Below are 26,263 nucleotides of genomic sequence, written 5' to 3'. Positions count from 1 at the left end.
TATATTTTACATCCTCCATGGCCACATATAGCCAGTGGCTGCTGTTTTGGAGAGTGCAGATGTAGAATACCTCCATTATTGCAGAAAGTGCTAGTGATCAGAGCTGCACTAAGTGTTATTCTTATCTACATGGTGTTTGCTGGCTCATATTGGCCTGTCTCAGATCTAGTCAAAAGGAAGGGAGAGAGAATGAGAGGGGCAGTAGAGAAGAGAAGGCACAGTTTTGTTAGTAAATGACCCAAAAGATGCACATATCAATCACTTTTGTCTGCAGTCCATTGGCCAAAATTTAGTAATACATTGATACCCAAGGGCCGCTGGGGTTTGCTATCTGGATGGAAGTGACCCCTGCTAAAACTTAGTGTAGTTGAGGGCCCTAGGGAGGCAGGGATTCTATTACCAAAAAGAAGTAGGTAAGAATAAATACTAGATCATATGGAGCAGTCCAGGTCACATATTCTCAAGGTATTAATAATCATAATAAGAATTCTTCCTGTCCCCGAAACAGAGTAGTCAAATCAAGATGGGCAAAATATGTAATTTTAAATGACTGTGCTGAGATTAACCTGAAATTATAAATGTCTTTTATGGTTTTATTCGACTTCTTAAAAGTTTAACAAATTTTTTTTAAACATTTTGACTTCAGGGACATGTTTTGGGCATGGCATTGTCTCTGGTGTGTTGTCCCCATGCCTTAAACTTTGTGGAAAGATGATAATCTTGTGTGATTGGAAAAAAAGACTAGAACTTTTGTTTATTTCTGTCTTGTTTTATAGATGTTCAATAATGGTTTGAACATTTGGATGAGGAGCAGCAATGTGAAGTATGAAAAGTACTAGTTGGTGATTTTGTTGTTTCTTTTTTTTCCCCACCCCTCTTGCACTCTCTTCGTATATATTCATCATGATTATAACCTATTTAAGGCTTATAAAACAAATCAGCAGGCTTTTCCCACATTTCGTATCTCCAGTATTATTCTTTGAGACAAGCACTCTGAAATATTCATGTTACAGCTTTCATATTTTTAAATAATATGCCTATATTTAATATTGCTTGATATATCAGCTTTAGGAATTACATACTGATTACTATAATTAGAAAGAATTAAGTTCCTATACTGCTTTCTCTCTCTTCTTCATTGTTCTTTTATTCTTCTATTATGGTTAATATTTCTTAAACTTTTTTCATGTCCATTCAATTAATGACCTGTATCTTTTACTCTCAACTTAGCAATTATGCATTTTAGTGTTCCTAATCTTTCCTCCTCATCGCTTTCCCCTTTCTACCTCTCAATTTTTGGCATCTCTTCCTTTTAAAGTAAATTGGTCAAATATATTTACATTAGTTCCTGTAGCTATAATTCTTTTAGCTTTGACTATGGCTGGATTTTTAAAATTATAGTTAGTAAGTAGTTTGATTTTTTTATGACTATATAACTATTTTTTATTGGAAGGTTTATGGTAGAACAATTACAACTTTTAACACAGCTTCATTGTTTGTAATTTGGTTTAAAACTCGTCTTCACTTTTCACTTTCTTATATATTTTTTAAACATTCCCTTAATTTCTTCCCACATATGTCATACCCTTTATTCTATAGACTTTCTTTTTTTTCTTGCCAGCTATCTCACTTTTGGAACCCTTTTTTCCTGTCTTCTAATGTGTTTTGTCAGCCAGTGTTCTGTAAACCACTTTTTATTTTTACAGAATTTGTTGAAAATTTGTTTTAGTTGATGCTATTTCCTTCTTGTTCTTTTTGTAACTGTGGGTTTATTTACACTTTTTAAACTTTTTAGTGAGTAGATAGGAGCATATGCATATGCTTATATCAGCATCTTGAACCTGAAGTGTTGATATTTTCAAGAGTTAGATGCCCCTATATCGGACCTTTAGAATTGTATTGCTAAAACACGTTGATAAAGTCTTATGTTCTAAATTTTTGAGGTGAGGGGAATTTGAGATGCTTTGAGATGCTTACAGAATTGTATTGCTAAAACATGTGATAAAGTCTTATGTTCTAAATTTTTGAGGTGAGGGGAATTTGAGGGGAAGAAATTAATAAACATTTGTACATAACACCTTTGATATTTTTAATGTAAATAAACAGTTTTTCTAGAATAAATTTATTTTTGTTTTCTAAGACCCTAGAGTTTTTATAGATTATGATTCTACAGATTACACATTACAATTTTATAGGTTATAACATTCCTTCTGTTAATAAAAATTTTCTTATCTTTTAGTCTGTTGTTAAGATAGGTGCTTTTTTTTGATTTAGAGCTATTTTTCATTACAAACTGTTCCATTACTTTATTGTCCAGCATATTTTTTTTAAATTGACCCACTTTTACCATTATATCTGGTCAGTGACTAAACAGCATGTAGTGATGTTAAAAAAATGTTTCTTGGGTTAGAAGGCTAATGTTGGTTCTGAACTCTAATGTGTCTTACCATCAGTGTGGGTGATAAGGTGTGCAATACTTTTAGGCTACTTTTTATCTTTACAAGAGAATAGTATTGTAAAAATGTCAAAAAATATCCACATGCCCAGTTCACTAGTAAATGTACTACTAAATTTGAACAGTTTTGGCAGTAGCTTATGCTACTCAAGGGACCATAGTTTTACAGAATGATATATTTCAAAGGGTATTGGTTTCCATTATAGAAAAATTCATGCATTTAGAGCAACTTAAAGCCAAAACAACCGTGCTTGTGCTATATGTTTAAAATATTAGTCATCCGGAATACATGCCCAGGTTAAGTGTCAGAAGCTATACATCGCACAAAAAGAAAATTTATTGTTAGGAGAGCAGGCTGTACCTGTGCTTATACAGCATTTTCCTTGGAGGATCAATTTGAGTATATGAAGTAATATCAGCCAGATTTTTATAAGTAACATTATTGATAATAAAGGAAAAGTTCATCGAGGAGAAAACAAATAAAGGAAGCATAAAAGTCTCATACTGTATTAAACTACAGAAATGGATCAGAGAGTTTGACAGGAAGTTTAATGTGTACATAAGTAGAGGCTGACAGGAACATGCTGTGTGTGCCAAAGGTTCCAGTGATGGAAAACCGAAACATAGTGCTCACTGACCACAGCATGAGCCTTGACACACATTGTAAATAATCCAGAGATCTATGACTGCATTAAGCACTAGGCTGGTGTATTAACGGCAGTAAATCTATATAGCAGCATAAAGGGCTGGCATGCAGAAATCCCTCTGATTAATATTTGTAATGGATTAATAGGAATATAGCAAATATTTTTATTTTGAATCCCACCATCCTTCACCACCCCCTGCCCAGTCCTGCCCTCCCCAGTATGATCATTTTTTATTCTCTTCTACTCACCAGACTTGTATCTGCGGATTCTTGCTTCAGTACCATCAAGTTAAAAGCTGAAGATGCTTCTGGTAGAGAGCATCTAATCACTCTCAAGTTGAAGGCAAAGGTATGTGCTTCGTTAAACTGTTATTGTGGTCAGGGAATACTTTGTGAAATGACCTCTATGAATGTTTTCAATGTAAAGAAATGCTAGCTGCTTTTAAAAATACACATAACGGTAGTTTAAACATTTTATTTTGAAAAGCCTCAAAGAAAATTCACCAGGTTTCTAAAAGCCTAAATATAATTTCATGTCACTATTTTAGTTCAAATTTGATCAAAATATAGACTTCATACAAAAGAAATATTGCAATAAGATCCAGCAGCCTCAAAGAACCAAGATGTTATTTTTGTAATATCCATTATAGAAAGAGTTGGGAGTTTCCACTATCCAAAGTAAAGTTTTACTGAAGATCTTTTGTCTTTAACTCTTACTATGAATTAATTACCTTTGTAGTTCTTATTTCTGACCCATTCTCAACCCTCAAACACAGACACACACACACATATCTTTTTATAATTTATTTGTTTTGACTGAACTTTTTTTACTTCTATAATTTTAAGAATTTGCCAAGGTTATGCCTCTATGTATAGGGCCCTATATTGTAGGCTGGTGATCTATAACTACTATTTAATTTACTGGCACAAAACATAGGTGCCTTCATCTTTATTTTTTAGTTCTAGATTGTAAATTTTGAGAAATGAGTAGACTAAGCAAGTTTAGCATATTAATCATTTATTTAGTAATCACTAGGGAAACATTAGAATTTGAGAAAACCAGGACATCTTTTTTTTTTTTTATTCCCAGGAGTCATCAATCAACTCTATTTCAGAAGATTGTAGTGATGAAAAGATCAATTGTGTTTGTCCTTTTAAAAAATGTGCCTGGCATTTAAGCTTTCCAGGAGAGAGAATTAATACGTAAAGCTGTACAGGATGACACAGAAAAGTTGATATCGTACAGTGCCTCTGTATCAGACAAGTTGAGGAATTACTCTCTTTTTCTCACACACAGAATGTTTAGGTATAATTTTAAGACTCATGTGATAAGTGCTAAAAAGAATTAGTGGACTAGAAATCTTATTTGTAGAAGAAGTTACATGGATATTTTGGTTAAAATAAAGAAAATATTTTCCCTTTTGATTTTTCAAGGTGTGCTTTTTTTAAGACCAGGGAGAAAGCTGCCTTTATCCTTCCAAAGGTCACATACTGCCAGTGGCAAGGGTTCTGTCATTTCCTTCAAAGCTTTATTTGTTTATAATTGTACATTGATAAAAGTTGCTTTGCTACTATGAAAATCAAAATGAGAGATTTTAAATACATCCTGTCTTGATTCTGTTTTTTTCTTAATAACCTAATTTTTGCAAGCATTTCCACTCACTGAACAGATAATGCTTTAAGTCTACACTGCCTATATCTATTCCTACAAAATTGTATTTTTAATTCCAGTTAATGATGTTATTGAGAGCCAAATGTAGCAACTAGTCTGTTTGGTTTTTCTAACGTATTCACAAGGTAGATAAAGAGACACATTTCTCTGGAAAACATTTTTAAGTATTTTTGCAATATTGGTATCTGTGAAGCACTACCATAGATGCCCTGGCAGGAGAGAAGAGAAAGCTTTGAGTTGAGAAAGAATTAAGAAGAAAAAAATGTTTTTTTCTTTTTTAAAAGACCGAGTAGAACTAAATGAATCTCATGATGGTATGATTTACTGGACTCTTTAATTGTCCATTTTGTTCAGTTTTCATAGAGACAGACTCAAGTTCTCTTTCAAATGTGATAATTTCGATAATTTCTTTTCTAGCAATATCTGGGTCTGGGATTGTCAGTTAAAAGTAGTGACTAAAGCTGAAACTATGTTAAGAGTACATAATGCAAAATCTTAATCCAACTAAATTTTAAAGGTCAACTTGTTTTTTTTTAACAAGCCTTAAAGCAGGCTTATTATATAAATACAAACTTTTTTTTGGATACATTACAAAGAAACTTATGTGTTTTAGTATTTTTATTCTGGAGTATATATTTCCAATTCTGCCCCTTCTTTCACTGTCTCCAAAAACCCTCTAAGAAAAAAAAATAGTAATTTTGACTAAATTCCCCCTATTAAAATAATGGCCTAAATCAAAAATAAATATGATGAGGGAAATAGTTATATTCTGTTGCTTTTATAGGTGTATTTTTATGCAATACTTACAATATATCCTGAACTATGGGATGGAATTATCTTTGCTTGAAAAAGAAGTAGCTTAGGGCTTTCTCAGCTTTGGCGATGATCAGAACTACTTGAAAAACAAATGCCAGATGTGTATCAGAGGCTGGGCACTCCTGTCTCTGATGGCTGTTTTTGTAATCTGTGGTTTGCGTGTATTCACTTGCCTTACCTTTTGGGTGGTCCAATCACAGAACAGTTTGGGTTAAAATTTTTCTTAGAACTATATATTGCATGTGACAGGAAATATACTTTTATCATTTTATAATTGTATTATTTTGTAGTTATTGATTTGACTGAATTGGTTGAAGTAAAAATTTTAAAAGTATATATTAATTAAAAATAATTACTAATTTTTCAATTCATATTCTTTTATGTGGCATTTTTATTGTTGTCAGAAGTGAAACTTTTGACAATTAGTCTGTGGTGATTTTATATATACCCCTACTAACTGAAAACTATCTGCATTTTGGTAGTTATTTTTAGTTAGCTATGTTATAGTTACAAATGATTCTGAAAATGAATATCTAGGATACTACTTAATAATTTATGTGAAATTATCCATATGTATATAAATTTGTGCTTTTTTAGGTTCTATGCAGTTATGTCAAAAATTTGTATATAAATAAAATTGATCTTAAATGTGAATATAATTAACACATACTATATCTAAGCATTTAACTAATAATAGTTATACAGCAAAGACACCTACATGCAGATCAGTCTAATTTATGATTGTATGTTTACATAATTGCACATGAAATATATTTAAAAGATACTTATCTCAGAAACTATCTCACATTTTTGTATGTGAGATCAGATTTATTATAACCTGCTTTTTTGCTCAACTATTTATTAGATCTCTTTCTATGTCAGTACATACATACCATATACTGTACTGAGTCCTACTGGAATATAAGACCATATACTTTTCAACATAATGAGTTGTATGTACTTACTGACTTCCAAAATCATAGGTACTTTACTTGGTTTAGTTATTCTAAATACAGTAAACATTTCATTAACTTCATACTCTTACTCGGGTTGGTGATTTCAGTTAGAGAGTTGACATTGTTCATTGTCAGCATCAGTGGAAGATAAATAGCAGTAAGTCAAAGCAAAATAGATATTCCAATTTTGACCCATGGAGGTTTTAAGTGTGCATTATTAACTTTACGAAATTTAGCATTTTAGAGGGAAAAAAGATTTTATAACACTTTTAGTTGAATTTCATCATTTTTACTTATAAAACAAGTTTTCTACCTTGTCCAAGATCACACAAATTAGTTAGCAGAGCTGAAAACCAAAGAAAGCTAAAGTCTCTGCCTGCGTTCACTTTGAGATAATCATATGACTTATAAAAATGTTACAGAAATTTTTTCCAGTGATTACAGCAGTTATACTCTTAAATACACCATCTACTTTAACTGTCTGAAATTGACCTCCCTCCATAATTTCTGCCTAGCCTTTTTTCATTTTCTTTTTTCCAAATTAGAACATTGTTAAATTTTATATGGTTTTCTATGTACTTACCTTTCTGTTACCAGTTCTATATACCCAGATACCATTAGTCAGAGTCTGTAAGTTTGTTTTCAGCCAAGAGATTGTAACTGAATGTTAATTCATTTTAGGGCATTGACTTCAGTCGACTGGTGTTATTTTTCAAATACTCTAGTGATAATTTTTGTCCCTTTTTGCTTCATTCAGCAAAGTAGGGAAAAATAAGATGAAAAATTGAGTCTAAAACTTATCTTAAACATTCTGTCAAATGAGAGAAAGTTTTCCTAAAACTAAGTTTCTTTTAGCATTGGGATAAATTTAGTTTTTTAATGGAAAGAAATGAGGTTTTTAAAAAAATTACAGACAACTTTGAAAAATCCAGAATTGCATTTTAGAGAAATCATGTAGTACAATTCTCTAGTTACAAAATTGATTTTAAGGAAAACTATGTTTTGTCTTTACTTAAAAAACTGATTTATCCTAGTGACTATTACTTTTTGTATAAAACTTTTGAAAAGTTAATTTTCTATTTATCAACTATGCAAATCTTTTTCTGGCTTAAAACTATCACTTTCATTTTTCCTTAATAAGCCAGAAGGCATTTTATTGTTTCTTTTTATTTATCTTCTTACTAAAAGTAATTATTTAACTGTGGAAAATATGTCGTATAATTGATAATTATATTTTTGTACATTTTTTGATTCTGATACTGACTCCTTAAATAGTAACTGAGGCTGTTTGAGATTCAATTTTAGACTAAAAGGAAACTAATACCAATTAGTTTGACCTCTTATTTTGAAGATAAGAAACTGAGGTCCAGTGTGGTTTACCCCTCAAATCACATTAGCAGCTGACCTAACACTGACCTAATTCATTAAACTGATTCCATTGTTACTGCCAAATCACCAGACTTTGTACCTCCTGAGTATAACTTGACTATTAATCAGTTCTTGACATCTCTTTAACAGTAGAATCAAAATATTTATATATAATAAATTGCATTTATAATACTTTTACTAATATACTCAGTCTTTATGAAATACCTCATGTGAAATTGTCACATAGAAGCAAAAAATAACCAAATTTTATGCTTTTTTGTAGTACCCTGCAGAATCACCAGATTGTTTTGTGGATTTTCCTGTTTCATTTTCTGTTTCCAGAACACCACAGGTACATTCATAAATTCATTTTAAGTAGCTAAAAGAGCATATTCTGTTTATTCGTAAGTGGCCATTATAGGTAATAAAGTGATTTTTTTAGTTTTCTTTAAGCATTTGTTTATAAACAGGACTTTTAGAGTGCTTCTTTCATATTACCCAGCAGTTGATGTTCATTTTTCTCTCTGCACACACATGCACACATGTACACACCTTCCAGCCTGTAGCTCTTTATGCTTCAGTTAAGATAAATATGAAGAAGCTTCCTTGACAGAAAATTTCCTTTAGATTTAAATTCTAAAGGATTCTTTATAAAGCAGTGATCAGTAAGGGGAAAACTGGGTGAAATTTTTCAGATTGCTAAAACTTTTAACATTGATGACATAATATCAGAGAATCCTTTTCAAAGGAGAGTGGATTATTACAAAAATATAATACACCTTGCCATTTCAAGTCAGTTTTTATTGTTTTAAAGTACTTCTCCTTCATTCATCTTTGAACTTAGACTATATTCTTTTTGTATATGCTTTGAAACATTCATACTTTGAATAAAGAATATGGGAGATTCTTTCTCCTGCTTCTGTCAATTGGATTTCTCAGCACATTGATGATACCTAATAAGATAATGTATTTAGAAGCACATTGTAAATTATAACACTATATAGGTTTGAGGCAGTATGATTATTAGTAGTGCCATCATCAGTATTACATGTGTGATTTCTAAAGATCTGGCAGAATAGCAGCAGTTACATTCAAAGGACAACCTAGTGATGATGGGCATGGTCCTTCTTTCACTACTAAATCATACTAGTTGAAAACAAGTGAAGAGAACATTTCTGTTCTTGTGTAAAAAGCAAAACTGCTAGTGACATTTTACAGTATTTTCTAAATAGAGGATACCTATTGTTTTGTTATGAAATTGTGATAAGTTCAAGTGAAACTTTATGCTTACAATTTATATTACAAATATATAAAGTAATTATCCTGTATATGAAGTTAGTTAAAAAAAATAGTCTAACAGGATTTAAATAGTCTTGTGAAGGTTCTCATGCCATTTTAATTATACATATATATTCTAAAATTGTTTTTCTCATTTTTTTCTTAAAAAAACAAAGTCTTCATCCTTTCAATGGAAATTGAGAAAAAAGCAAACTAAAGGAAAGGAAAAACCATGGATTTCCTTTTGGTATTCTGTTATATATTACAAATATATAAGAAATACTATGTCGAGTTCTTAAAAAAAGAATTAGAATTGTATATAAATTGTATACCTTTTTTTGTTTTTAATATACATTGTGTATTTGGCTCTATAAGCTTTATCTTTGTCTTATGTGGGATTATGAGGTGACATTGTACTTAGATTGTATTATTCTTTACAGATATGTTATCTCTATACTTTAATACTTATCTAAACCCAAGATTGAAGAATGTTTTTTGATGTTCCTTAGTTTTTTAACTTGTATATAGATAACTATACAAGTTTCCCCCAAACTTGAGCCTGAAAAAAAGTTTACATCTCATCCTGGCTGGTGTGACTCACCAGCTGGTGGAGTGCTGGCCTGCAAGCCAAAGGGTCACCAGTTTCGATTCCCAGTCAGGGCACATGCCTGGGTTGCAGGCCAGGCCAGGTCCCCAGTAGGGGGTGCAGGAGAAGCAACCACACATTGATGTTTCTCTCCCTCTATTTCTCCCTCCTTTCTTCTCTGTCTAAAATAAATAAAATATTTTTAAAAAATAAAGTTTGCATCTCCACAGAAAAATGTGATTTAGCAAACTTAGTTTGTGACTCTACTAGGCTGAAAAGTCTTTAAAGAAATTTAAAAAAGATTTGTATCCCTACTTAACACTAGTTCAAGTGCCTTGCACGTGTAAGTATGGAGTTAAGGGTTTATCATACTAATTCAAATTAAAGTTTTAGATTTAATTGGGTCATATAAGTTTTCTGTTTTGTACTAGCTCCAAGAAAATAGAATTAATTAGTAGTAACTGGAATGTTACAAATTATTTTTTAAGTTATAAACTATACTAAAATTTTAGCAAGTCACAGGTAAAAATTTGAACACCTTTTTATCCACAACTCAAATTTGACAGATGTTAATATCTTGTCACATTTGCTTCAGTTATATCTCTTCCTGTTTCTGCCTCTCAGGAATAAAATGTTTTTGGAACAACTGAGACTTGACCCTCTTTTCCCTCTCTCCTTTCCTCTTCATTTACTTCTTTTTATTTTTAGATGTAACCACTTCCCTGAAATCAATGTGTATCGATGTGTATTCATATTTTTGCTACATTTGTTAATGCCATATTCTGTATGGCATTACAACCTGACTTTTTCTGAGGTTTACCAATGATCCATTAATCATTCCATTATATGAATCTACTAGTTAATTTATCTGTCGCCCAACTGATGTGGTTGTTCACAATTTTACTAAATGTCTTGCTGCAGTGAACACCGTAACATGTTTGTTTGTCCATGTTAGACTCTTAGTGTGTGTTATGCCTAGAAGTGAAGATGCAGGATTGTTGGTAAATGCACCTTTTTGAGATTACTAAACATTGCCAGTTGCCTTCCCAAATTGGTTGTATGTTTCCACTCTTACCCAGCAATGCATAGTATGATTCCTGCTTTTCTAGCCTCTTCCAAGTCTTAGTCTGATTTTATTCTGACCTTAATTCTTATCAAGAATGGTAAGTCATTATTACTGTGCTTATAATCTTAGCCTCTTTAATTTTTTTCTCTATTATAAGCTTTTCTTCTATAGTTTGGATAATTCTCTGTTATTTTGGGTTGTACGTATATTCTCCCTGTGGCATGTCTTTTAACTTTGGATATGAAATAGTTTCTCAATCAGAAGTTTAACTTTCAGTATGGTCACATTTATCAGTTTCTTGCTCGTGATTTTGACCATTTTTTTGTCTTGAATGGAAAAATTTTGCATATCTTGTTCTGAGAATATATTCTATAGTTCTAAAAGTTATACTTTTAAAATATTTAAATAAGTATTTAAGTATAAGATAAGAATTTGCCTATTTTGTATATGCTTATAGAATTTGGATGTGCCATCTTCGTTTATGGAGATCAGGGTTGGTTTCAGTTTTTCTTTTATACATGCCATTTAATATTAGAAAATTTTCAAAATATAATATTTACCTATTCTTCTAAAGTATGGATGTACATGGTAAGTATTTTGGTGATGTTAACAGGGCTATGGACTCTTCAGTCTTTAGACATGATAAGAGTATTGATAATGTGTTTTGAAAGCAAGAGGTAGTATCAGAATTTTTTGCTGTTTTTTGGCCTTTTTTTCATTGACTTGTTGGAAAGAATTCTGCTTATGGGAGGGTTTTGTTTTGTTTTTTGCCAATTGTTAAACAGTTGTTCTTAAGCAAAATAAATGTTGCTATTATAGTCTAATAACAAATTTATATTTAAGAGACAGTAGGTTATAGATAACTTGATCTTAAAAAAATTCCTTGTCTGCTTTTGTACACTTTTTCTTTGGATTCAGTATTTCTGGACTTTAAACTTGGAAGATCTTTATTTTCCTTTCTTTTTGTAAAATAATAGATGTGGCTTTGTGGCATCCATATTAAAAATGGGTAATTTTCCTTATGGTCCCTGTCTTCCTGCTGGGTTGATAATGTTTTGATGTATTTTTCTTTTGCTCTGATGAGAGGTCTGCTGCTGCTGCTCTGACATATTCATTTGGATGAATAATTATAACTTGCACAATGTCAAGCTGAAGATGGTAGGGTTTTGTGCGTCATGACAAGCCTAGTAGCCAGTGCAGGTGTCTCACAGCATGATCAGCAACAGCCAGTGTATTCTGGCTCAGAGGAGACATTTAGAGTAGTAAGAAATCAGCACCAAGGGCAAGGCTGCTGCTACTACTGCTGCTGTGATATGTGCCAAAGAAACACAAAGTGCTTCTCAAAGACAAGTGACTGCACACCTCTTTTCAGCTATTTACTTTGTTTACTCCATTGAATTTTCTTTTATAGATTTTAGTAAATAATGTGAGAGTATACCGTGATTTTTATCTTATTCTACTTTCCAACATGGCAAATGCTCCAAAATGGATCTTTAACAATCTGCTGTCTTTTGGACTTTTACATACAAGTCATATATGTGAGTATTGTTGACTAATGCGACTGTAGAAGTCCCTAATGTAAAATTTTAAGTGCACTGATATTGATTCTATAAAAAACAAAATTCATTTTCTCCAGGTCACTGACCAACCTGAAATGGTTGTTAAAATTGCAGTTACCTATAAATGTGCCATTAAATGCAGGCTTGGTGAAGTATTCTTGCCAGAGTGGTTGGAATTTTCAGATTTGGTATGATACCGTAAGCAGAGGTCTTTATATTTTTAACATGGAAATCTCGTATTCTTGGAATAATGCCATGAATGCAAGAAGAGCAAAACTAATGATAAAGCCTCTGGCTGATAATCTGGTGGTGAACAAAGAATTTGTAATTAAAGGAAACAGTTCTATTACATAGCAGGGAGCATGTAATCTAACATTAGTTAGAGCAGCAGACTGGCAGTTGGGTATCCTAGGCTCTGTTTACAGTTCAGCCATTGACTTAATTGTATAACTTCAAACAAGTCACATGACTGCCATTTACCTCAGTTCATATTTATATGGAATAATGAACTTTTTCATAGAGATGTAAAGAAAAATAAATTTGGTTTGAAACGACAAGGGGGGAAAATCCCTCAATATCCACTGTGAGAATCCTGTGGAAATTCTTTTCTGACCTACTAGATTATCTTTCTTACCATTTTTCTCTTTGCTATCTTTGTTGGAGAACCCATAGTACTAGATTTTTGTTCACTCTTAAGTTGGTTAATTAAAAATGCTTTTATCTTCTGGTAATCTTGTTATTGCCACAGTAGTAAGGATAAAAAGACATCACAGCAATCAAAACAAAGAAATTTCATTCGTTATGGAAATACATGATATGGTAAAAAAAAAATAGCAACGTGATTTACTGGACTTAGTAACCTGTTAATTGCCGTTTTATTCAGTAACATTTTTAAAGTATATTTTATTGATTATGCTGTTACAGTTCTAATTTTTTTTCCTTTGCTCCCCTCTGCCCAGTACTCCCCTCCCTTCAGAAATTCCCCCCCCACCCCACTTTAGTTCGTGTCCATGAGTCCTGCATATAAGTTCTTTGGCTTCTCCCTTGCCTATACTATTTATTCTTTAAAGAGTTTAAAGAGGGACAGAGGGAAGAGGAACATCATGTGGTTGCCTCTTGAGCAACCCCTACTGAGGACCTGGCCTGAAACTCAGGCATGTGCCCCGACTGGAAATTGAACCAGTGACCCTTTGGTTTGCAGGCTGGCACTCAATCCACTGAGTCACAGCAGTCAGGGAAAGGGCCCTTTCCTATACTGTTCTTAACATTCCCCTGTCTATTTTGTTCCTACCAATTATGCTTCTTGATCCCTGAACCATTTTTCCCTTTCTCCTCTTTCCCTCTCCCAGCTGGTAACCCTCCAAATGATGCCCATACCTATGATTCTGTTCCTGTTCTAGTTGTTTGCTTAGTTTCTTTTTATTTTTCAGATTCAGTTGTTGATAGTTGCAAATTTGTTGTCATTTTTTAAATAATATTTTTTTAGCCTTAGTTTGTGTAGCTCAGTGGATTAAGTGCTGGCCTGCAAACCAAAGGGTTGCCGGTTCAATTCCCAGTCCAGGGCACATAGAGAGAAACATCAGTGTGTGGTCGCCTCTCATGCTATCCCTACTGGGGACCTGGCCTACAACCCAGGCATGTGCTCTGGACTGGGAATCAAATCAGTGACCCTTTGGTTTGCCAGGCCGGGGCTCAATCCACTGAACCACACCAGCCAGGGCAGTTTGTTGCCATTTTAATGTTCATAGTTTGGTCTTCTTTTTCTTAATTAAGCCCCTTTAACATTTCATGTAATGATGGCTTGATGATGATGAATTCCTTTAGCTTTACCTTGTCTGGAAAGCACTTTATTTCCCCTTCCATTTTAAATTATAGCTTTGCTGGATAGAGTAATCTTGATTGTAGGTCCATGCTTTTCATCACTGTGAATACTTCTCGCCAGCCCCTTTTTACCTGCAAAGTTTCTTTTGAGAAATCAGCTGACAGTCTTATGGGAACTCCTTTGTAAGTAACTCTCTTTTCTCTTGCTGCTTTTGTGATTCTCTTTATCTTTAACTCGTGGCATTTTAATTATGATGTGTCTTGGTATGGTCCTCTTTGGATCCAACTTGATTGAGACTCTGTGCTTTCTGGATTTGCATGTTTTATTTCCTTCACCAAATTAGGGAAGTTTTCTTTTTTTTTTTTTTTTTTCAAATAGATTTCCAAGTTCTGCTCTTTCTCTTCTCCTCCTGGCACCCCTATGATGCAAATGTTGGGCTTCATAAAGTTGCCCCAGAGGCTGCTTATACTCCCCTCATTTTTAAAATTCTGCTTTCTTCTGGTTCTTGTGCTTGGTTGGTTTCTGCTTCCTTATGTTCCAAATCATTGATTTGATTCTCAGCTTCATCCACTTTACCGTTGTTTCCCTGTAAATTGTTCTTTATTTCAATTAATGAATTCTTCATTTCTGACTGGATCTTTTTTATGCCGCTGAGGCCCTCACTAAGTTCCTTGAGTATCCTTATATAACCAGTGTTTTGAACTCTGCATCTGATAGATTGCTTATCTCCATTTTGTTTCGCTTTTTTTCTGGAGTTTTGATCTGTTCTTTCATTTGAGCCATGTTTTGTCTCCTTGTTTTGGCAGCCTCCCTGTGTTTGTTTGTATGTATTAGGAAGAGTTGTTTTGACTCTGTGCCTTAGTAGTGTGGCCCAATGTAGGAAGTGTCCTATTGGGTCCAGTGGCATAGCCTCCCCTATCACCCAAGCTGCGTATTCAGGTGCACCCTTCGTGTCATCTGAGTACACTCTACTCTTGTAATTGAGCCTTGGTTGCTGTTATCAGATCAATGGGAGGGATTTACCCTCCTAGTCAGCTGCAAGGATTGACTGTGACCACTGACCACCAAACTCTGCCCTCCGTGGAGGACCAGCTATTCAGAGGCAGGGTGGTGATGCTCTGATGTGGTCTGTAGCTGTCCATTGGCCCTGGGATTTCCTGGGTGGCACAGGCCAAGGTCAGCCCCTACCTATCATTTGCCCAGAGGTGCCCTTCCTGAGCTATAAAACAATAGGAGAAGGCTGCTACTTGTGCTCGGCTTAGAGATTTCCAGGAAAGCCAAACTGTGAAACTAATCTGGATGCTGCTAGTGCCCAGCCTGGAGCTCACTGAGGCCAGCTGTTGCTTCTTTGATAGGATATAGGAAGTTGTGAAGCTTGAGCCAAGATGAGCCATTCAAATGGAAAATAGATTGGGTGGGGCAGAGTCTCTGAGGATCTCCAAGGCAGGTAAAACACTTTTAGCCAAGTTGATGGAGCTTCAGATACAGTAGGAGTCTGCCAGCTCTGTGGCTCTGAAAGGGGGAGGCTCAGCAAATGCATAGTGGCCTCTGCTTGCCCAGATGCCAGACACTTCCATCTCTGCCTGTATACCACTGGTACCTTTCAAGCTGCTACCCTGGTACTGGAACTCCGAAGGAATGAGTCTGAGTACATGAGTCTATTGTGAGTTCTTGATCTGGTAAATTATTTGTTTGATTTTCTAATGTTAAACCAATCTTGCATTCTTGAAATAAACCCAATTAGGTCATGATGTATTTTATATCGATCAGTTGATCCATCAATTGGAAAAAGAAATAAAGCAACAACAACATAGTTCTAGTGATAGTGAGTGTTGGGGAGAGACTGAAATTAGATGTTTGTATTTAATTCATGTATGTTACTTACCTAGTAGCTGTAACTGTCTTTTCATATAATCTTAAATGCGTAGTTTTTACTTTGTCTATTTGAATTCTGACGAATAGGTTAATTTTTTCATAGTTTTCACCAGTGACCTCTAGTTAAATAGAAGTATTGAAATTTTATATAAGTATGCCAAATATGAGTAGAGTTTCTAGTTTGCAGCTAGAGGCAAATGACAAAAGAAATAAATCCTCTGATTTATTTTCCCACCCACTTGTATGGTTTGGTGGGTGTTAGTGTGGGAAGTTTAGGGTTCTTTGGACACTCAGAGAACTTAAGGAAGATAAGTATGGAAGCTGAGACACACAGGTCTACTAGGGAAGTTATATCCTATTTTTAGTGCTTTATTAGAGTAAATTGTGTAGCTGTCATGGTCAAGTCTCCTCTTCATAGTTAACTCATGAAAGTACATAAACAAATACAAGAAGCGATAGTTTTCAGTAGGCAACAATTTAAATGCAGCAAATACCTTTTATCTACTATGTATAGAATACTGAGCTGGAATCTGAGGATGTTACAGTAAATTAGACAGGTTTTAATACCCTAAGTGAGGTTTTCAAGAGTAACTCCTGGTGATAAGGAGAGAGGTATTTAAAAAGATAATTTCAGTAAAATGTGTTGAGTGATATGATGAGCTGTTTTGATAAGGTGGAAAAGAGGCATATAATCTAACCTGATGTGATCAAGCAAGTTTTCTGGATGAAATACCTGTATTATTTAAGCTCAGTAAGTTTTAAGGAATGAAAAGTTAGGATTGGGCGGAGAGTTGAAACTTCAGGAGAGAACTGCATTAGCCGAAGAACAAAGGCATGAAATTGTAGGAGATAATGCATGAATTACACATCATTTGGTGCTCTATGGACAGAAGCTTTTGCTGGAGTTCGGCCAGGTCTGCTATATTAATTCTGTTGAGCTTGAGCTTTATTCTCAAAGTGTTGGGGTTATGTGGAAGAAGTGTGACATGGTCAGAATTTTGTTTTGTAATAGCATATCTCAAAGTGTTTTTTATTTGGTTGGTTGGTTGGTTTGGCTATTAATAGGGGTAAGGTGAACCAAGGACTCTGATCTAATAAATTTATGAAATTGTAGGTTTAAGTTCTGCTATTTCTTCACTTACAACTTCCTAAATTCCTTAAGATGCCAGATATATTACAATTTTTCCACATAGTTTTTCCCCCCCTCAAAACACCTCTCTGGGTTAGATTTCAACAAAACATGTTTTCTTAATAGTTTATACTGTCAGTATAGAGGGTTCTAAGGATGGCAAGACTATATATAGTGAAGCAAGCTGATTGAGAGGCTGCTGTGCACTAGGGTTTGTTCTAGATTAGTGGTTGCTGGATAAGAAAAAAGGAGTTGAAAATTTCACATATTGATAGAACTTAATTATTTTCAACTATACTTGACAGATGTTTCCTTCTTTCTTTGATCTTGTAAACAGTTGCTACAATCATTCTGTAATGGCTACAGACAAAGTGAACCCATGTGGGCAGGTAACTTGTTCACATGACTTAAAAATAATGGCAAAACTTTTCAGTCATTAGTGGTTTGTTATAGTCAAAATAAACATAAGTATACGAAGACATGAACTGTTCTGTATGGATTGCTTGACAGAAAGGAGCATTTGATTAAATAGATTTAGTACAGTGGTACCTACAGAAAGAGTTGAGAACATCAGTGAAGCTTGCAAATAAGATCAAATGAACCAAATGTTTAAGGGAGTTATCTCTGTAAAGATATCTGATTGGAAATATTGCAATTAATATTAAAATTAAATTTCTCAAAAAGTTTAATCTCTTGATACTTCCGTATTCTATTGAAGCCTTTTGAATCCCTCTGAGATAAAGACAAAAATGATTATTAGAGGATTTATCTTCAAGTATTATAGGAAAGTATAAAAAAATTGGAATGGAAAGCATCTGTTGCAAGTACCAGAAAATTATGCTATTAATTTAAGTGTCATCAGAGCACAAAAGATCACATTTCAGGACTGTGAGAAAATTATTAAAATACTGGAAATAATAGTACTTAAGATGAAGATATTATACTCTACGATCTGGTTAAGTGACTGACATTATTATATCACTTCAGGTATTATAAAAGTAACAAAATGCTTTTAAAGATAATAAGCGTTACATTTTGAGATTGGCAGTGTTCACACTTTTCTGCTTAAGTGCTTTTCTAGTTTAACATAATTTAATAACAGTTATAGGGGAATAGCTAACATCTTAGTTCCCATATATTTTTTCATTCTTTCTTTGCTATATATACACATTTTATATATTTATATATACATATAAGTGATAAAATTTCATTCTCTGAGTGGTAGATTTAGGAATGGTTACTCTTCTGCCTTTGTGCTTGCTGTTAGAAATGTTTTCATTTGCTCAGGTTTTTTTGGTTTTTTTTTAAATTAATGCATTATTCATTCTCTACTTCTCAGTTCATATGATTCAACTTTTTTTTAACAGTGGTGTGTTTTTTTAAGATTTTATTTATTTATTTTTAGAGAGGGAAGGGAGGGAGAAAGAGAGAGAGAGAGACAGAAACATCAATGTGCAGGTGCTGGGGATCATGGCCTGCAACCCAGGCATGTACCCTGACTGGGAATGGAACCTACGACACTTTGGTTCGCAGCCCGTGCTCAATCCACTGAGCTACGCTAGCCAGGGTATTTGCTAAGTGTTTAGAAGCTTCTAATTGTTGAGAAATCTATACTGAAAAGAAAGCACTGCTATGTGGATTCATTACTGTCCAGAAATCAAAAGGAGTGTTTTTTTAAACAGCTTTGCTGATGTATAATTGATATATACAATAAACCAAACGTATTTAAAGTGTATAATTTGGTAAGTTTGACAGATGTTTACACCTGTGAAATCATTCCTAACAATCAAGATAATAAACATTTCTATTACACCCAAGTTTCCTCCTTTTCCTTTTTAACCCCTCACTTCTCCCGCTTGTCTGGTCCCCAGGCAACTGGACAGCATTGATCTGCTTTCTAAAATTTTATATAATTCTGTGTACTTTTCTATGTCAGATTTCTTTCCTCAGCATAATTAGAGATTCATTGATGTTGTAGCATATAATAATAGTTCATTCTTTTTATGCTGAGTAGTAGTACTCCACTGTATGACTATATTACCACTTACTGTCCATTTACCTGTTGATGGACATCATGGGTCGTTTTCAAGAGTTGGCTGTTACAAGTAAACTGCTGTGAACATTATGTGATGTCATTATATGAACCATATGCTTTCATTTCTCTTCAATAAATGAAGAGAAAAGAGTAGAATGGCTGGGTCATAGATGTGTATGTTTAATTTTTTAAGGAACTGCTAAACAGTTTCCCAAAGTGGTTTTGCCATTTTACATTTCCAGCAATTGTTTTTGAGAGTTCTTATTTCTCTGAATCCTTGCAGATGTTTGTTATAGTGAGTCTTTGCTTTTGCGTTAGCATTTCTAATAGGTGTATAGTGGCAGCTTATTGTGATTTTAATTTGCATTTCCTTAATGACCAGTGATGTTGAGCATATTTTCAAGTGCATATTTGTCATCTACACATCTTTTTTTGGTGACGTGTCAGCAATTTTTTTTTTTTTGCCTAAAGGCCTAATTGGAGATATGTACCATATTCATGGCTTAAAAGATTTAATATTTTTAAGATGTCAATTTTGTCCAAATTGACCTATAGATTTAATGCAATCCCAGTCAGAACCCCAACAGATTCTTTTTAGAAACTGACAAAATGATTCAAAAATTTATATTTACAAAGGACCTAGAATAATCTAAGAAAAAAAGTCTGAAAAAGAACATTGGAGGACTAATCCTACTTAGCTTGTACTTGTACCTGTTTTTTTTTTTTTTTTACCTAGCTTCTTTGTAGAATGTAAAAAAATTCTCACCTTTTCATTAAGTGATACTAATATATTTTGAAAAGAATTTAGATTTAAGCATACAAAAATTCATCAGTGGATATTGACAATGTGGAAACCAGACGACTGATTGCTTTCACTAAAGATACAGTTTGTAGCCATGGAGCTAATGAGAACTTCATCTGTCTCCCTATTTACTGGCTAAGCTTTGTAAGAAAATGTAATACCTTTTAAGGCTTTTCAGTAATGATACAACCTGGTCTTCTGATGGTTTATTTTATTTATTAAATATGAATAAGAACCACCAACCTGACCTTTCCCTGTTTTACTATTGGGGTACTTGATTTATGCATGTCTTCCAACATAAAAATTGGCAAGCATTGCCAAAATAGTCTGACTGTGCTTTAGCATTTTAAAACCTGTCTGGAAAAAAACAATAAATCTGTTGGGGTTTTTTTGCAAGGTCATGATTTGGTTAACTTTGAGCAGACTTTCTAATGGTTCATAATCTCAAGATTTAAATGTCGAATCTATCATACAGGACAAAACTGTTCAGAAATCTTTTTAGTTATGTTTGTTCAGAAATTTTCAGTGAATCAATGTAGGGATCCCACATACACATCTTTTCACTGAAAAGCCCATATACAGAACAGTCCAGATATTCTGATTTCAGTGCAGAGAATTTTATTACGTGCCTCAGGTGAACCTGATATTAGATTGATCTCTCAATATTTTTATGCTTGCTATTTTCAGATCACGTGAAGATGTCTATTTTTTTCCTCAAGACTAATACATTCTTTTATTCTTCTGACCTTTGCTTTTAACACAGGAAATTGGACTCCATATCAGGGAATAGCTCCCCTGTTAAACTTAGCTCTTCTGCTCCCTGTGCATGTAATGTAGAGATAATTTTCTAACTCTGGCATCTAGTATGTGCCTTTTTTTCTTGTTACAGCCCACCCCATATAAATGGACCAAAAGACAGACAGACAGACACAGATAAAATAACTTGTTGTGGTTCAAATGCCTTCATCATGGGCTCTTGCTGCAAATCTTTGGAGTAGGTAGAATAAAATGTACTCTTCTCACCTTGTTTGTATTTTCTAACTTTTTCAGGATTTCTCCTTTTTTTCCTTTCTCTGTCTCTCTCTCACTCACTCACATTTTAAGAATAAGAGGTTGCTGAGGTTGTTGGCCATCCTGTCTTCCTCTTCTGTCTCCTACCATAGCAAGGCTTAGGTGAGAGGCTTCTATTCTACATCATCTTTGTTTCTGGGATACAGGTACTTTTCTTCTCTGTGAGATAGTATATTGCTCTGTGAGAGTTTATCAAGACGCAAAGCCTTTTGTGTGTTTCATTATAGTTTTTTAAACTACTAATTTCTATTCTTCTTTTCCCAGTTTTTGTCTTGTATCTTTGTTCTTCTATTTTATTTCCTTTAACATAGTGCTATGTATATGTACAAAGAAGGATGCCATTTTCCTTTGATTAGTAATTAATGAGTTGCATCACGCTGGGTGTTATTTTTGGATCTTGACCACATTTAAAGTATATAATTGCTTTGTTATTCTTGCTCAGAATTTGTGGTTCCAAACCAATTTCAAGAACTCAAAAGTTCTGAAAAGTTGAAAGATCTCCTTGTATTTTAGAAAGTAATAGCATTATGCTAAGTGAAATAAGCCAGTGAAAGCAAGACAGGTACCATATGATTTCACTCATATGTGGAATCTAATGAATAAAATGAACAAGCAAAGTAGTGACAGACTCAAAGATAGAGAGCAGGCTGACAGCTGTCGGATATGGGAGGGATGGAGAGATTGAGCAAAAAAGATGTTAAAAAAAAGAGGAAAAACTCAAGGACATGAACAACAATGTGGTGATTGCTGGGGGAGGTGGAAGAGGGTAAAGGGGGGTAAATGGTGATGGATAGAGACTTAACTTGCAGTGGTGAACACACAATACAATGTACAGATGATGTGGTGTACAGTTGTGCACCTGAAACCTGTAATATTTTGTTAACTAATGTTATCCCAATAAATTCAATAAAAAAGAAAATATGTATATAATGCATCTTTCATTTCTTCCTTAAATACATGGGGATATAAAATGTAACCCAGATATTTCAATTTTCAGTCTTTTGATTAAAGAAATGATTGCTGTACATTAAATCATAAGTTTTTTTATACTTAATGGTATATAGTTAATTTGAATTATAAAATATTTATAAACAAAAAGTGGAAATGGAGTACACTATAGTCATTGAGATCTTGAAATATAGGTACTTTTAAGTGGACAGAACGGCCTACTTTATGGATTTTCCAAGTTATATTTAGAATTCTTGTAGAGCTCGAAGTTACCTTAGAAGCTATCTAGTGCACACCTACATTTATAGATGCAATTTTAAGGCTTCCAGAGGCTGAATTTGTTTTGGTTAAGCTCAGATACTTTTATACTATGAAGATTAGACCTGTGTTCCCCTTATGAACTGGATTCTTTTATTTTTGTATCAGATCTCAACATAGTCCAGACATATGGTTGAAATATTAGTTTCATTGAATTAAGTTTATTTTTCCCTATACTGTAGATATAATGAGATGAAATGACTGTAAGACCATATCTACTTTTACATAAGCTTTTTATGATTTTAAAATTAATACATGTTGGAAATATGGAAAAGCACAAAGAATATAAAATTGTCATAAAAAAGCTTTTAACATTTGTTTTCTTCAAAGTCTACATACACTATTATATTAGGTTTAGGTGTACAATGTAGTGATTAGTCGTTTATATATCTTACAGTGATTGCCCTAAGTCTAGTACCCCCGACACCAAATGTAGTTATTATAATATTAACTATCTTCCTATACTCTTATGTTCTTTATCTTCTTTATAATATAGTCATGAAAATTGGTATATAACTACCAATTTGTACTTCTTAATCCCTCCACCTTTTTCACCCAGTACCCCAACCCTTTTCCCATATGGCAATCATCAATTTGTTTTCTTTGAGTTTGTTTTTTTTTTCTTTTCATTTATTTTGTTTTTTAGATTCTATAAGGTATTTGTCTTTGAATTACGTCACTTAGGAAAATAGCCTCTGGGTCCATCTATGTTATTGCAGATAGCAAAGTTTCATTCTTTTTTATGGCCCAATAATATTTCATATATACACGTACATCTTCTTTACCCATTCATCTATCAGTGGACACTTAAATTGCTTCCATATTTTGGCTGTTGTAAATAATGCAGCAGTGAACATAGGCGTGCATATTATCTTTTTGAATGAGTGCTTTTGGATTTCTTTGGATAAATATCTAGATGTGGAGCTCCTGGGTAGTATGCTGGTACTAACTTTTTGAGGAATCTTCATATCACTTTCCACAGTACACCAATTTGGAATCCCATAAATAGTGCACCAGGGTTCCCTTTTCTCCATATCCTCTCCAACACCTTTTGTTGATTTATTGATAGTAGCCATTCTGACATGTGTGAGATGGTGTCTTGTGGATCTAATTTGCATTTCTCTGATGATTAGTGACATTGAGCATTTTCTCATTTGTCTATGGGCCATCCGTATGTCCTCTTGGATAAGTGTCTATTCAGATCCTTTGCTCATTTCTTAATTGGATTGTCTTCCTGGTGTTGAGTTCTATTAGTTCTTTATTTTGGAGATTAAGCCCTTATCAAATGTATCATTGGTGAAAATGTTCTCATATACAGTGGGTTTCCTTTTCATTTTCCTGATGGTTTATTTAATTATGCAGAAGCTTTTTAATTTGATGTAGTCCCATTTGTTTAGTTTCTCCTTTGTGTCCAATGCCCTAGGAGATATATCAGCAAAAATGTTGCTACATGAGATATCTAAGATTTTACTGCCTATTTTCTTCTAGGATTTTTATCTAGGTTTTGTGACTTACATTTAAGTATTTTATCTATTTTGAGTTTATTCATGTATATGGTATAAGTTGGTAACTGTTCACTGATTTTGTTTTGCTTATTTGAAACAAAATCCTTTAAAAAACTGTTTAGCTTTGATTGCTTTTTACAAAAAAAATTAGTAAACAATAGTATCTTTTAAACATACCGCATTATTTTGAGAAATTTTTGACTTTGAATTATAAATTGATTTTTAGAATCATTGTGTTATCATTTAGTGAAAATGTATTTAACTCCCATAAAATGTATTTAATTAATGTTTGAAATACTGAATTCAGAAATTAGCTAAAAGTTTAACATCAAAAGAAATCTTATAATTTGTTTTTTTAAGTGAAAAACTTTCATACTTTTGCCTAATTCTTAAATTATTTATTCATGTTTAAAAGTAATTTAATCAAGTCAAATAGTATAGCATTAAATTTGATATATACAGCAAAAATAAAAATACTGTTTTCATACTGAAATTGTATACACTATGCCCAATATTGTTATATACATTAATAAAGTTATACATACCTTGTATTAATAATTACAATGTCTCATATATAATACAAAATTCATCATAAAAAAAGTATGGTTTTTGAAATGCCATACTTTCTTGAGAATTTCATAGTCCTGTTAATATGGATGGAGGTGAAAAAGTTTGAAGCAGGGAGAGTTGACTCTTAAGACTAGTTTTAGCTGATATGAAACAGCTTAAAATTTCTATATTGAGTTGTATTTTAAGTGAAAGATTACCTGCTATTGATAGTGCCTTACAACTTACTCAGCTTTCGTTTGTTGTTTTTTATAGAGCTCCATAATAAGCATTTATAGTCAGTTTTTGGCAGCATTGGAATCATTCAAGGCATTCTGGGATGTTATGGATGAGATTGATGAGAAGACTTGGGTACTTGAGCCAGAAAAACCTACACGGAGTGCAACAGCACGCAGAATTGCAGTAGGTGGGGAAAAAGAGGATTAATGAGGTGTTTTCTTTTTAAGGTGTTTGATTGTATTTTTTACTAGGAAAATGAATCTAAAGATGACACTGGACTCTTAGGTGAGACTGCTGCATGAAGTCAACTATTAAAACTTTTGGGATAAACTTTTTTATTACTAAGTGTTTAAATGTAATATTTCAGGGGTAAAGGTCAAGTAGTGAGATGTCTCATTATAAAAGCTGACGATGCCCTGGCTGGTGTGGTTTGGTTGGGTGTTGTCCTGTGAAGTAAAAGGTCACTGGTTTTGATTCCTGGTCAGGGGACATGCCTAGGATGCAGTTCTTCCCCATTTGGGGCATGTACAAGAGGTAGCTGATCGATGTTTCTTCTCAAATCAGTATTTCCCTCCCTCTCTTTCTCCCTGCCTTCCCCTCTCTCTAAAAACAAAAAAAAGAAAGAAAAGGTCACGATCCAATGGAAGTAGCATTCAGAGATAGTGTTAATTAGTTTTTAATTAGCTCAGAAATAGTAGAGCAGGTTTTTCAAAACTTACATTACTTAGGAAAAAGAACTATGTTAGAAAAAAATGAAGTTTTCATCCATGAATCTAGATAAGATTAGTGTGAACAAATCTGGGAATATTTTCTGACAAAAGTGTAGGGAAGGATAAAAGAACCCAATATGGGCCATGCATACCCACTTTTTGTATACAAAAAGCATAAAATAATAATTGAGTATATTTGAAATATTTATTATAAATATCAATATATGAAATAAATAAGATGTTATATAACCATAAATATCATCCTTTAAATATCACTGTAGTCTCTTTACTATAAAATGATTTTTTTATGTATTTCATTATGAACAAGCAAAACAGCTTTCAAATTCTGCCTCTCAAGATTTTAAGTGTTTCCAGGGGTGTCCAATCCGCAGCCCCCCAGGCCACATGCAGCCCAGGATGGCTCTCAGTACCTCCCAACACAAAATTGTAAATTTACTTAAAATACTACGAGATTTTTTTTATGATTACATGTCGCAATGTATTTAACGTGTGACCCAAGACAACTCTTCTTCCAGTGTGGCCCAGAGACACCTGTGTGACTTCACACTAAATACTGCTGGATGGGTGGAAGATACTCATTTAATCTTTCCTCCCTGTTTTTCTAGCCCAAATAGATAATGCTGTACAAATCATATATTCCAAAGTATATTTTGAAATGCTGATATGAATAATATCCCAATTAGTAAGCAATCTTTACAGTTTTCATCCAGGCATACTAGACTGTCTGGGGGAAGAGAAGTAACCTGTTATTAGAAGAGGAAAGGATAATTGCACAGCAAATCTACAAATAGTATTGTTACTAGTTTGTTAAAGTCGAACAGTATTTAATTTGGAATAAT

The 26,263-nt window shown here is 33.4% G+C and overlaps 1 protein-coding gene across 4 annotated transcripts in view; it reads left to right on the top strand.

The window, feature by feature from the left end:
• FANCL (FA complementation group L) overlaps window positions 1-26,263 on the top strand; it is a 57,483-nt gene that overhangs the window by 23,114 nt on the left and 8,106 nt on the right. For all 4 annotated transcript variants that reach the window (XM_028515324.2, XM_036027994.1, XM_036027995.1 and 1 more), the window contains 3 exons: window positions 3,354-3,450; window positions 8,197-8,265; window positions 24,730-24,880. In XM_028515324.2, the coding sequence (XP_028371125.1) occupies window positions 3,354-3,450; window positions 8,197-8,265; window positions 24,730-24,880 (317 nt within the window). The remainder of the gene's footprint in view (window positions 1-3,353; window positions 3,451-8,196; window positions 8,266-24,729; window positions 24,881-26,263) is intronic.

Source organism: Phyllostomus discolor, chromosome 6 (assembly GCF_004126475.2).
Source record: "Phyllostomus discolor isolate MPI-MPIP mPhyDis1 chromosome 6, mPhyDis1.pri.v3, whole genome shotgun sequence".
NCBI lineage: Eukaryota > Metazoa > Chordata > Mammalia > Chiroptera > Phyllostomidae > Phyllostomus > Phyllostomus discolor.
Note: the sequence above shows the minus strand (reverse complement) of the source record. Positions and strands in the feature narration are given on the sequence as shown.